This window comes from Canis aureus, chromosome 10 (assembly GCF_053574225.1).
Source record: "Canis aureus isolate CA01 chromosome 10, VMU_Caureus_v.1.0, whole genome shotgun sequence".
Taxonomy (NCBI): Eukaryota; Metazoa; Chordata; class Mammalia; order Carnivora; family Canidae; genus Canis; species Canis aureus.
Window position 1 is genome coordinate 75510162 of NC_135620.1, and position 14348 is coordinate 75524509.

The following is a 14348-nucleotide window of genomic DNA, read 5'->3' on the forward strand; positions in this document are numbered from 1 at the left end:
GCCTGGGAGACGGACGGGGTCTACTCGGGCAGCTGTGTCACAGCTCGGCAACAAAAACATTTATTTTAATACTCAGGAAATTCAGCAGTGATGTCCCAACCATGTCAGCAGCCAAGCTATAAATCTCGGGCTGCAGCAAGTTAAATACGGGCGGTGTGCTTCCCTCCCTGTTCTTCAATCCCCTCATCACCCAGCATTAATTGTCAGGATCACACAGTGATCAGAGGCAGAAGAGACTGCCCTGAGTCCACGGAGACCTCATCACAGCCTCAAGTTCTTTGTAGAAATGGGGAGAGGATAAACCCTAAATCAACACAAAGTGGCCAAGGGCACAGCAGGAGAAATCTGCGTTTTCTACAGAGAAAGAACTACAGTCAGAAAAGTACAGCTTTCTGGGGTGGGGGTGGGGTGGGGTGGGGTGGGGAGGCGGGCGGGGGGCGGTGTAGAAAGCCACAGGCTGCAACAGGTGGGACTGCGTAGACGGGCACCTAAGAAATTTATAATTCCAAAATGATCATTTATAATTCTTTATCCACAATTTGCAATTAGTCTTGCAGAACAGAATTAAAGCCTCTGCTAAAATACTCAGGCATTTTGCACAGTAATTTAAACATCACCAGGCTCTAAATCTAACTGAAAATCATACGACTTTTACTTGTGGTTCTGTGAAGTGCAGACAGCGCCCAGCGCAAGAAACCAAAAAAGTGGTAGCTGATCAAACTGGTGAGATTAAACTGTAAAACACTCAGCCTGTTCAATAAATCTGTAAACATTTCGTTCAACATTTAGACATATTTTGTCTAATTATGGATTCAAAATAGCAATGTTTGACGAAATGCATGGAAATCAGTGAAGACCTGAACATCTAAAAACACCTTGCTGGGCTACTCTCGTTTCAAAACACTGACTGTGCCTTATTACAGGTCAGGGTGCATCTTTTTTTTTTTTTTTTTTTAAGATTTTATTCATTTATTAGGGAGAGAAGGCACGCGTGAGTAAGGGGTGGTGCCGAATGGGAGTGAGAAGGAGAGGGAGAGGATCTCAAGCAGACTCCATGCTGAGCGTGGAACATGCTCCGTGTCAGACGCTGAGCATGGAGTCTGACACAGGGCTCGATCCCACGACCCTGACATCGTGACCTGAGCCAAAACCAAGAGTCAGACGCTTAACCAACTGAGCCACAGACGCACCCCCAAGTTAGTGTGCATCTTAACACCCAATTAAATTTGGTCAAATTCAAGTAACCACATGCAAGTTTGACTCACAAAATATTAGCCCCCTGAGATTTAGTTATTGGACATGCCCAACATCACCCAAGTGGTGAGAGAGCCAAGAGAAAAATCCTGGCCTCCAGACTTCTGGGCTCCACTACTGAGGCTGACACTCTCATCCAAGAGAAACAACAAAATGCAGGTCCACGAATGGACAGGTAAGAAGTCCCCACTGTCCAGCCAACGACACCCCCAGACCAGGGCTGACATGAGCAGATCCACAGAGCAATGGCTCGTCCCAGCCACCACACTACTTCCACACCAGCTGTAAAATGACCTCCGACCCACCCTCCCCAGCCCCTCCCCGCAGAGGTCCTTAGGGACCTCTCCAGGAGCCAAGAACTAGAGGGTTGGTATCTGGCAGAAGAGCAGGTACTCCAGCCCTACCGCCTGCGCCTCTTCTCATGCCTAAGTCCGTGCTGCACCAGTTAATTATTTTGAGAATCACCCTTCACAAAACCACAAGTCATGATCAGAGCCATTCATCAAAGAACTAATTTGCGTAAGAGTTCTCTGTCTTCTGAATGTATGGACTTAATTAAAGCCAGGTTTAAAAAAAAAAAAAAAAAAAAAAAAACTTGGCCTCCAATGAGGTCCTTTCCTATCCCGTATCTGGCCGCCAAGCTGCATCATACGCACGCTCGGGGTGGAGAGGGGGACTGCATCTCTCACAAACCAATAGAATCATTCATTCACTCCACAAACACGTATTTACTAGACCCAGGACTGAGCGAGGCACTGGGATTTCGACACAAATCCCAGTTCCCTACCCTGAGGGGCCCATCCCTGGTGTGCAGGGGCTCGAGGGAGGGGCAGAGGAAGATGGATCCTAGGTCATCAACACAGGGATGGGCGTGCAAAGTGCTGCGCACCGGGGAGGAAGAGGAGATGTCACTACCAAGCAGGGTCGGGGAAGGTGACACTGGAGGGGCACTTCTAGGGATGTTTAAGAGTCACCCAGGAAACAAGCAGAGAAAAGCCATTCCAGGCAGACGGAGCAGCAAATGCAAAGGTGGGGGGACAGGTGCAAGGAATCTGCAAGCAGTCAGCTGTAGTTAGGGATGACGGAGGGTGACCCGAGGCCAGACCAGGAAGGACCTGCTGGTTTCTGTGTGTGTTTGAACGGGAAAATTTTACCGTAGAAATTACATGCACAGAGATGACACGGTTCTTGAGAGGTGAACCCCGGGACAGCAAATGTGCGAGAGGCTCATCTCTAATGGGCTGTGATTTACCAGTTTCCTGTGTGGTGGAAATAGCAACACTCAGCCGAAGGGCATGAACCTGTAAGGCGGGCCGACTAAGAGCCCTCCTCCTACCTCTCATCGCCTCAGTCGGTGGCAAGAAGGCCTCGGAGGGCTCTCCGTGACAGCAGTCGCCACACACGTGTCAGAAGGAACACGGAGTCGCCCGCGGATGTCCCAGTCCAGGCAAGCTTACCTCCGAGAAGATGCGGTTGCTGCCTGGTGAGCGCTGTAAAGAGCACTTTGCTGCTGAGTCCCCACTCCTGGCCCTGAGCTCCTCCCCACTCTGTGAAGGGCAAGTCGGCTGTACTGCTCCCAAATCTTTTTCACTGAATTCCTAAGGAAACAAAACAAATCATGAGGAAGTTTGCTCAAGAGAAAAAATACTAACAGACTCTCCAAAACTCTCTAATGGAGGATATTTTTTACAATTTTTTACAAGGCGCCCTTCTCCCCTGACCCCGACGGCTGCCCAGCGGGTATGGAGGACCGAGCCCGGGCCCTGGCCCCACAGGACAGGGTTCTCATCCTGGGTCCCCTTGAGCCAGGGTATGACCTCGGGTCTGCCCGCCATCCTACGGGGCTACTGCCGCGATTGGAGGAACCGTGTGTCACAAGCCAACAAATCGGAGCCTCTTTCAGAACAGGACAAATTTGACAACACCTGACCCATCTGTACCAAGAGGAGACTTGACTTCCAGGAAGAAAGGCTGTGAATACTGTTATGGCGTTTGGTCGCGTCTCGAAGGTCCCTCGTGATGATGCACAGTCTCCCTCGCTGACCCCCTCGGAAGATCTGGCATTCCACCGCACAGCAGGGCTAGACATGGTGTGTCTGGTCCTAAGGCCCAGGCCGATACATTCCTAACTATTTAAAACCTGGTAACTCCTCAATGATGTCTCTGTCCTTCTAGGTCAGAAATTAAGGGCAAGAACAACATCTTCTTCCTAAGTACCTATCAGAATCACTTTACCATGTCAAACTTCTATGAGAAACTAGATGAAAACAAACATGAAAGACACAGGGGCAACTTTTTATAAAAACCTGTTAAACTGTAACAGGAAAAACTAGAAAGCGAATAACCAACACTGCCTTTCTAGAACTGTCATAATCCAGCTGTGCTTGACTCATACTTTCCGTTTTCCTTTTCTAAAAGCCCGACTATACGTACACGTTGTCTAACAAATAGCACCGCGCCGCTCACATGGAAAACAGGGGCCCCTACCTCACACTCTCCCCTCTGGGTCCCACTCCCAGGAAGGAAAGACTCCCAACTGCTCAGCCCCTCCTGTATTTACATTACATTGCTACTCTCACACGGCTTGACTTTTTTCTTTTTGCAGCAGGCTCCCTGCCTAGCGCGGAACCCAGCACGGGACTTCAACTCATGACCCTGAGGTCAAGGCCTGAGCCAAGATCAAGAGTCAGACGCTCAACCGACTGAGCCACCAGGCGTCCCGTTGACTTCTTAAGGTAGGATTTATCCCCTGGCTCCTACCACAGAAGTTGAAGGATTTAGCTCTTGCCCCCCTCAGCACTTTTCCTGATAGCCACAACACGATTTCAGTTCCATTGATGGTCCACATTTGTACCATTTTGACCACGCACACACTATGCACGACTCACCCATCTGGCCTCCCGTGATTACACTTCCTTTCTGTTCATTTCTTTGATTTCCTTGGAATTAGTAACAACTGCTTTGTTCTATTCATTCACTTAGTTCATAAAACTAAAATTAGGTATTTAATGTAGATTTATCTCTAAACACTCTAAAAGAACTTAAAAATGCCTCTAGATGGAGTCAGACACATCAGGTAACTGATGGGTTCCGTTTCCACTTCTTGGAGAAATCCCAACTGCGGCCTCTGTCTCAAGAGCTCAAATACAAGCTCTCTGCGTCCTGGGCCCTTCCATCACCGCGTCCCCGGAGAATCCCGTGACTCTCCTTTCGGGTCTCTTCCTCGTCTGTATGGGATCACTGGATGGGTCTGCGTGGAGTTCCCTAAGGGAGGCACCTGCGAGGCAGAGGATTTCAGGCGCCAAACATTAGGAAATGCCTTTGTTTGCCCTCATTCCTGCTGCCAGCTGGGCGGAGCACGGGATGCTGGGCTGGACACCGCTCTTCCTCAGCGACCGGGAAGCCTGCTCTCCTGCCTTCTGGCCTCCAGTGTCGCTGCTGAAGATTCTGATGTCATTCCGCGTCTGGGTCCTTTGCAGCTCACTCTAGAACCTTCCAGATCCTCTCTATCCTCGTGTGCTGTGATTTCACAAGGACGTGCCTTGGGGTGTATGTCCCCATCATGTGCTAGCAACACAGGGACCTCTTCGATGCAGAGGAGTCTTCCCTCCACTCTGCAAGCTCTCCTATTGCTCTGAGGGTTTCCTTCCCTCTGCTTTGCCTGTCCCGTCTCTCAGGAGCCCCGGGCAGTCACATACTGGAATTCCTGGCTTCTCCCTTTCATTTCTTTGCCTGTTTATTTCTCTGTTGGGTTCTATTTTCTGGAAGGCTCACTCACCTTGATCTTCCTGCATCTCTAATCTCCTGTTAAATTTTTTTTTTTTTTTAAGTAGGCTCCACACCCAACCTGAGCCTAACACAGGGCTTGAACTCATGACCCTGAGACTAAGAAAGACCTGTTCCGAGATCAGGAGTCAGATGCTTAACCAAGTGAGCCACACAGGCGCCACCTATTAAACTCTTTATATATGTGATCATACCTCCAATCTCCAGTAGCTCATTCTTCTTTTCCAAGTTTGTTTTTTTTTGTTTTTGCTTTTTTTTTTTTTATCAGATCCTGATCTTAATTCTTATCTAAAGAGGTTATAGTGTCGACTTCTTTGAAAAGCTGTCTGGTTGCTTCTCATCCTCCCACTTCTATTGTCTCTACCTAGCCTTGTTCTGTCTGTCTTTCCTCTTGCACACTGTTCCCCTGTTTGGGGAGCTCAGGCTGTCCATCTACCTTTAAAGATAAAGGTGCTCAGAAGTTCTAAGTGTGGAAAGAGCACATCAGCGGCAGGCTCAGTGGGAGAGGACCAGGTGAGGATGTGCTTGTTCTGTTGGAAGACGCCCATCTGTCTTTTCCCCCGAGAGGACTCTCAGTGCCGGGGATGCACACTTCCACTCCCATCTTTATCAAGAAACCCACTCCTGCCTGCACCTACATCTGGTGACCCCCAGGCCAGAGCTTCTCTGGTTTAAGGTCACTAGAGAAGAATCCTCACTACCACCACCACCTCCTGCTGGTGAAGAGAACAAGGTCCCTGAACTGCCCAGCATTCCAGCCAAATCTCCTGGTTACAAAGGGACCAGGTCCCTCCGCTTCCTGTTGAGCCTCTCTGGGCTCCACAGGATAAACCAGCTTGCTTCTTGGCCTTTCACCCCAAAGGCATGGAGCAGAGTGCTCAGTCCTGGGGGCCTGTACCTTTCACCCCTTGACTCACGTTAACAAGGCTCCAGCAGGAAGCAGAGTTAAATACCCGCGTTGAATCCATCATGATCACCTGGCAGCAGGCGCTAAATCACAACCTCACTCCATGATCAGACAAGGAGGGCATTCCAAGTCCAAAAACAGCACAGAGGGGCGAGAGGGCCTGGCACACACAGCAGCAGGCGCCCACAGCAGGAGTACCTCAGTGAGGCAGGCAGGCCGCCAGGGCCTCAATCGGGACCCAGAATAAGTCCCTTCCCTTCTGGCTGGTGGCTGATGCCCAAAGGACAGAAAGAAAGCTCTGAAGTGCTCTGATGCTCTGACAGAAAGCAGTGAGGACTACCGGCATTTCCGCCAGCCTTACGCTTCTACAAACATTTATGCAAAAGGGTTTTTAAAGAAAAAAGCCTATGCTAAGTCAACAGACTTAAATACAATAGAAAGAGAAGTTATGGCACCTGGAGCAACAAGTCCTCTGGATCGATGCTTCCTCTTAGACTTCTGATCATTTGCTCTTGACTGTGCAATTTTTTATTACTTTCACTCAAAAGACTCTTGTAACGATTCTCCATGGCTTTCTCTCTTTCATTCACTTCATTGCGTAGTTTCTCAACTTCATTTCTAAGGTCCTGTCAGAAGAAAAAGAAAAAATAGAACTTATTTGACAAAGATTTCAAGATGATCATCTCTCACGGGCTCACCGCTATACAAGAGCAAGCAAAGAGGTGTATTTAACAAACGTGCACTTCCTTCTCTCTTAAAGTCTGATGAAAACCAGCTTTAAAAATAAGCTGAAATCTGGAAAAAGTTTTATGCAGATATTTATCACAACATTATTTACATTATGGAAAAATCAGAAAGAAACTAAACATCCAACAAGAATTAAGTATTTTTTAAAAATTGGGAATTAATTATAAAAAGCATGCCGTTAAAAAATGCACAATTACGGGATGCCTGGGTAGCTCAGCCAGTTAAGCATCCGACTCTTGGTTTCTAGTCAGGTCATGATCTCAGGGTCTTGAGATTGAGCCCTGCGTCACGCTCAGCACTCAGCACAGAATCTGCTTGTCCCTCTCCCTCTGCTCCTCCCCACCCCCAACTCTGACCTCACTCTCTCTCCCTCTCTTGAGTAAATAAATAACATCTTCAAGAAAAAAAAAACACAATTATGAAGAAAAACAAGCCAAGACACTATATAATATGATGCCATTTGTTTCCTAAATGCTTATACAAAATGTTGTTAAGGCTATGATGAAACACATCAAAATAATAACAGTGTACCTAAATAGAGGGATTGCGGAGGACTTTCAACCAATTTTTAAGTTTTTATTTTTGTGAGTTTCTAAAATCCCGAAGTCTGTGTTACTTTCATAAAAAAAAAATAATAATATATATATATATATATATATCTTAAATAACGACGGTTACAATTAACATGGAAAATGTTCATGTTATAATGTTAAGGGAAAAAACACAACCAACAGTAAACCGTGTGATTATACCTCAGGATATATGCTATTTGTAATACTGAAGTACTATTCATAATAGCAAAAGGCTGGAAACCACCCAAATATCCACCAGGAGAGGAACAGACTAAGGTACATTCTCACAATGGAGCACTCAGACGCGATCCAGAGAAAGGAATGAGGATTCTATAAACACGCTGACCTAAAGTAAGCTTTTCAGAATATACCACTCAGGTAGGCGTCAAGAGGACCCCAGGAGAAAAAAAATATGTGCGGCATACTGTCATGTATTCAACTACAAAATAAACTAAGTGGCCTATAGGGAAATAAAAAAGAGAGAATGAGGTGGGAGGGAGGAGAACTCGTTTTACAGACGTACCATGGAAGCCGTTTAAATGTTTAGATGACTATTTAAAAAATAAAAAATCCCCTAAAACTAGAAGCAAACAAACAAAAAATAAATCTAACTGTATAACAGGTTGATGGGTTAACCAAACAGAGAAATTATTTCAGTAACTTAAAAGCAGAGTAATCGGTCTGCCCTAGTGAGGTATTTCTCCAAGGACAAAGGGACTACTGCAGAAAGTCTTACACTTAGTAATCATGTTGGAAGAAATAATGTTTGTATTGATATTCTGAAACTGTGTGTGTGTATTTATTTATTAAATAAGTAATTATTAATGTGATAAGAACCAAGACTACAAGTCTAAGAGAATACCAACACAAATATAAAATTAAGTTAAAACATGTCACTGTAAATATGAATTGGAAATATCAACATGAACTTCTATTTTCTGTTATTTCCTTCCTTTCACTGAGAAAGTATAAACCAGCATCCTCCCCAGTATCCAGACTGTAGTCTCCAAATACCATTTCCCACCAAAAAGAACTAGAATTCTCAAAACATGGCCCCTAGAACATTATCAGCATCCCCTGGGAATGGCGAATACACTAGATAACGAGACCAGCACTCGGCGAGCGCCTGGGGGGTGGGGGGGCTGCTCCCATGTTACGGATGAGGAAACAGGCTCAGGTAAAGTAACCTGCCCACAGTCACAGTCACGGAGGGGCAGCACCTGCCCTGTTCCTGCTCTGATGGCAAGCCCCCCAGCTCTCTTCCACACTATGACCAAGGTCTGGATTTCTTTTGAGATGATCCCCATCCATCTACAGTCATCTGACACTTGCTCTTAGAAATCTGTCTCTGAAAACTGCATAAAGGGACCACAAAATCTTGTGTTAAGCCATTTAGGTACGTCTTTAAATTCACAATTAATCTGCCTGCCATCCTAGAAAGATCATCCTAAAAAGATCAAGGTCATGCCTACTTTGGGGGGGGGGGGGCAGGGAGGGCAGAGAGAGAATCTCAGGCTCCACGCTCAGCTCCAAGCCTGACTTGGGGCTTGATCTCACGACCCTGAGATCATGACCTGAGCCGAAATCAAGACTCGATGCTTAATCGACTGAGCCACCCAGGCTACATTTTAAGCGTAAAGTATTTCTGCATTACACCAAGTAGAAGGTGTGTGTCATTCCTGTGCACAGTAATTACTGGTCCACACACATCACTTCCTGGATTCGTTCTCTCCTTTGCACAGACACCCATCAGACTCATTATTTTGATGTCTGGTTCAAGTTCTAGCGCATACGCACGTGTACCATAATAATTTACTCCATTCTCCCATTTCGTTTGCTTATGTAATTTTAATTCAGGTATGTAAATTGAGAACTTGCATGTTTGAAGTTCTTCCACGTGTTCCCCAAACTAAGAGTTGACACCTTGAAAATGACCTGTTCCCCAAATCCCACAGGGAACACGTGATTCGGGGTTCCTGACCTGAGGCCCACTGAGCGGGTCCCTGGGAGCCTATGCAAATTTGTGTGTGTGTATTTTTGGTCGTGGAGAGCCCGCTGCATCAGTCAGGGCCTCCAGGAAAGCCAGGACACCAAAGAGTATGAAGTCCCTCACCTACTACGAGCACTCCTAATGGAAACCATGACCGGGCTCAAGCCGGGCCACGCAGCTGTCAAGGCACTTTAAAACATCTCTGACCCTGATGACTGCACACAAGCTCAGTGGTAAGCGTCCTGTTTTTACAGAAGGGAAACCAAGGCTCACGGAGGCTGAGAGATGGTGACAAAGCTTGACAAGTCACTTCTGGCACTGAAATTCAAACCCGAGTCAGCTAGACGCCCAATTCTACACTGTCCGCCCAACTGCACTACTGTTAAGACCAGACAAATGTAACACCAGTCTGACGCGGGCTGCCGACGCCCCGAGCTAATGCTCTGGTTCCTCAAGGCCTCAGGAGCCAGACCTGCCAGCGGAGACTGAGGCCCGCCTGCTGGCGAGCGGGCAGGGCCAAGGACCCTGGGCCTCCGTGAAGAGCAGCGAGGCAAGGCCCGCGGTGCAGGACGGCTGCAGGGAGGCGAGGCCAGCGCCCGGCCTCGGGGACACAGCAACGCAAAGGCTCCTGGGCTCCTGGGCTCCTGGGCTCCTGGGCACCAGGGCGGTTATAGCAGATGTTCAGGGGAGGCACGGAGACGGCATGTCTCGCCTGAGCAAAACGATCAGAACTGAAAATTGAGAACCTGGGTGGTTTCCCCAAACCTCTCTTGATATTCCCAGGCTGTGAAGATGGGCAGAGCTGGCCTTGCGTCCGGACCCTACTGCTGAGTAGCGGGGTGACCACAGGTAACCGAAATCCTTGTGAGTGCTTCCTTTGCGGTAAACGGGGCCAAAAACACAGGCTGCGATGGGCCCTGGAGGCTCAAGTGAGAGAACGTGGGTGGGTGCCCGGCACAGAGGCAGATGGGCAGCAGCGGCAGCTGTCACCCCCACCCATGCACGCCCTCCAGGCCCACCCAGCCGCCGGCCCGCTCATCCCACAGGTGACTCGGGCCTCGCGGCAGAGCCCTCCCTCCACACAGAGCACACGAGAGACGAAGGGTGAGTATTTAGACCACAGGGCTCAAATCATTCCCGCCCCCCACCCCACCCCCAGAGTTCCCAAAGGAGCTGAATCCATCAGTTTGTAAGAATCCATCACAGATTGGGAATCAGTCCTGTGAAAACTGCATACCCAGAGCAGGCTTGCTGAGGAAACTGAGGGCCGTTGGTGGTGGTGCTTTGTCGAGGAGGAGGGTGTGTGCGGCTTAAGGGGGCCACCTGCCCCACAGGAGCCAGGCCCGGTTAGTCTGTGGCAAGAAGGCCTGGGAATCTGGAACCGGGGCCCTTGCCACGAGGCACGGCAACCCATGCATTAGCGGGGCTGGCCCGGGAGCACCCCGGACTCTGATCACCTGGACGGCCAGTCCTCCTCCCCGGAGCTGGTATTAAAGAGGACAGATGGAATCTGAAGTCCTGGCGAGAAAAGTGAACGTGCTGCCGGCTCAGCCCTCCTCTCCCTCCCCCCACTGCTCTGGCCTTCTTCAGAAATTAGCTGTCAGCTGGTCATCAGCAACCGCCTCCTCGCTGGCGTCCCCGGCCGCATTCAGCCACCAAATCACAGCCACACACAGCCCTGAGCCTTCCGTCTCTACCAGGACCCTGCGGGACCCCACGCTAGCTGCAGAATGAAGCCACCCTACAAACCTTCGTCCCAGGCTCCCCTCCCCCGGTGGGCTCCAGCCTACCTCTTAGCCTCACCTCACCAGACCACCCAGGCCTCTCCCGCTGGGAAAAAAACACATAGCACAATTCCGCCCAAACCTGCCTGGAGACAGCACGCTCAGCTCGCAGGGCCAATCCAAGTGCCACCTCTTCCACTAAGCCCCCCGACTCCTCTGGCCCCAGCAATCGTCCCCCCAAAACACCACCCGCCAGACCTCTACAGCATTTAGGAGAGCGCCAGGCCCTTTATACGCGCCCCCCGCAGCTCCCCCTGCAGCTCCCCCTGCAACCCCCGCAAGGCAGCGGTGCAGCCCACCCGCAGGTCGGGAAGCGGACGTTCAAAGTACTCAAGCAACTTAACCGGAGTCAGAGGTGGCGGAACCAGGTCTATTCATGTTCTCTTCACTAAACCAGTGGCTTTTCAGGGCGAGCCCAGGAAGCCCAAGGCGGGCTGGCCGCGAGCACCCTCTCACTCCATGTTTCTGGGCCTTCCTCCCCAAACTGACTCAGCTGGCTTGGGGAGAAGCTCGGTAATCCGCGCCTGATTTTAATGCAAGAAGCCACTGTCCTAAGGAACCTGCCAAGGCCCTCGGGTGCACTGTTCTCCTTGCAAGCCCCTCTCCTGGACCAGACCCCACCCTGCTTTCAAGCCAGCGCTGCCACAGCGGGACCCGTGTCTGCGACATCAACTGGGACGCCTCCCTTTCCACCTAGTGGGCAATTTTCCTCCAGGATTCGCAGGTGCCCTCCGGACCAGCACTGAGCCGAGCATGCCTCTGCCTATCGGGGCTTTCTCAGGGGAGGCCGACAGAAGAAAAGGTGGATTGTTTTAAAAATAAAATACCCCTATAATCTGAGAATCACATTAGAAATGAAAAGCCAGGCCCTCTTACTTCCTTCTGCAGTCAGCTGGTTTGTTTTATCTCAGGCCAGATGGAGACCGAGAAGGTTCTCATCCATCAAATTTCCACCTTCTCAGGTTTCACTGTGAGAAAGCTTATCAAAGTGCTCAGTGGTTCCCTTTAAATACACAAAGGAAACTTCTCCAAAATCTTAATGAGGAATAGGAACCCAGTGATGTAAGAATTTCCAGAATTAGTATGAGACAGTGGCGTTGGAGCCTGGGTCTGGGAGCCGCACTGCCCCCGGGGCGGAGGGGGCACCAGGCCTCCCCCTCGCTTGTCCCCAAGCAGCTGGGCCTTCAGCTTTCTTCTGCACGGGGTCGTACTGGAACAAGGAATTCCTATGCTGAGACAGATGGAAACCCCTGGAACGAGGCAGGGCGGCCAGAGAGCTCACAGGCCCACATAGTTCTCAGAGCGAGGAGCTCACGGGGCAGCGTGGAGGCCCCCGCCCGGCGGCCCGACGGTGCCCAGCGGTCCCGCCCTCCCTGCCAGCCCACTCGCTGTGCCCTCGGGCCAGGCCCACTTGCGCCCCAGGCCTCGGCGCGGCCGTCCCTCCACCTGGAATGCAGTTCGGCCCCGTGCCCCCAGCAAACCGCTGCGTGCCCTCGGAGCCCCAGCTCCACTGCCACCCCCCCCCCCCCGCCTCGCCTGTGCTCCAGTGAGCCCTCTGTCTGCACTTCTGCTCTATTTCTGGGCTAGGTCCCCCCAGAGACGGGGGCTGACGGGATTCAGTCCTGTACTCCCAGAAATCATAAAGTTAGAACCAGAGGTAAGGGAAAGCCTTTCTGTCTGGGCTCCAGGGAGACGACAGCAGCTCCACGTGGAACGGATGGGAACAGCCTTTCAGAGCGGCTTCCGCCGGCCCCACGCACGAGCACCGAGATGTGACGCCGGCCGTCACTCTCCACGCGGTCGGCCTCCCGTCCTGGGGGATCAGTCCGCGGGAAAGGGACAGACAAGGGGAGAGGGATGGTGACCAAGGAAGAAGTGTACAGCTTCGCTGACCTGGCTGCTGACGGGGCGGCCACCTTCATTAGTCAACGGTGTCCCCTAGATTCTAGGGGTCAACGGTTCGCTAAGGTCCTGAGCCAGCACCTGCTGTGCAGTTAGAAGCAGGAAAAGAGCAAAGAAGAGGCGTCCGATCCACCAAGCCATCTACCTCCACGTGCCAGGAACCAGAGGAAGCACTTTCTCGTGCGTTAAATTTTATTATTCATTCACTTACTCCGAAAGCAGGTATAATCAACCCCATTTTAGGGGAGAAAACCTTAGTTGTTTTTTTTTTTAATTTTTTTTAAATTTTTTTATTTATTTATGATAGTCACAGAGAGAGAGAGAGAGAGGCAGAGACACAGGCAGAGAGAGAAGCAGGCTCCATGCACCGAGAGCCCAATGTGGGATTCGATCCCGGGTCTCCAGGATCGCGCCCTGGGCCAAAGGCAGGCGCCAAACCACTGCGCCACCCTAGAGAGGTTAAGCCACTGACCTAGAGGCTTGAGTGCCTGCTACCACCAAAATTCGAACCCAAATCCTGCACTGTTGCCCACTGCTCCAAAGACACGAGCTCAAACTGCCAAGTTTCTCCTCCCCAGGGCAGTGGCATCATCTCCATCATCAAAACAGCAACTCTTCACCGACCAGCTAAGATGTGCCGGGCATTATGCTCGTAAGTGCTATCCTCCCTCAGATAATCCCTACAACCAAGCCGTGTCCTTCTAACAAGAAACAGACACCGCAGTTTGGGGAGGCAAAGCTACTGGCTCACGGCCCACCAGCTAGCAGGTGACGGGCCAGAACTCAAACCCAGCCGGACCCGAGTCTCCGCACTCAGCCTCGCTTAAGAGTGACTGGATATTGCAGGGATGGAACCTCCTCCCGCACAGACCATTTAAACTGCGTATTGTTCTTCGAGGACTCAGCTCAGACTCTTCATACCCGATTAAATCAAAAACAAGGCACGAAGAGCTCTGACCCTTGGGAAGAATCCCGCTCCCTCAGGTCTGTGGTCCTAGGCCGACCCAACCAGCCTACAAACACGGCCTCCAAATGCCGTGTTTTGACTACGGATCACAGGAGATGCTCTGAACGCTGTCATAACCTCGTCTGGAGCTATCCGTCAACAGACACATGTGAAACCGAAGGGGTTCGGGATGAACTACCCTGAAATTAAACCTGCTCCTGTCAAAGCACACGGGATTAGCCAGCTGGGTGATGGGTACAACTTTAATTAGATTTTTGGGCTTTAGCCAGCAAATGCATCCCCACAGAGCTAAGTGCCCAGGTACTGAAGCACACACTTGTCAGAGCAGCGGATGACAGGTCTTGTAACAGATGAGAGCATTACGAGGCAGTCGGGGGAATACAGCTAAACCAATGTCTCGTACGCGTTGCTCATAAAGGAGAAGAAAAAGACTAGCGTT

The 14348-nt window shown here is 50.4% G+C and overlaps 1 protein-coding gene across 11 annotated transcripts in view; it reads right to left on the reverse strand.

Moving 5' to 3' along the window:
* CDK5RAP2 (CDK5 regulatory subunit associated protein 2) overlaps positions 1-14348 on the reverse strand; it is a 153323-nt gene that overhangs the window by 77227 nt on the left and 61748 nt on the right. For all 11 annotated transcript variants that reach the window (XM_077913110.1, XM_077913108.1, XM_077913111.1 and 8 more), the window contains 2 exons: positions 6403-6573; positions 2712-2852 (listed from right to left, as the gene is read on the reverse strand). In XM_077913110.1, the coding sequence (XP_077769236.1) occupies positions 2712-2852; positions 6403-6573 (312 nt within the window). The remainder of the gene's footprint in view (positions 1-2711; positions 2853-6402; positions 6574-14348) is intronic.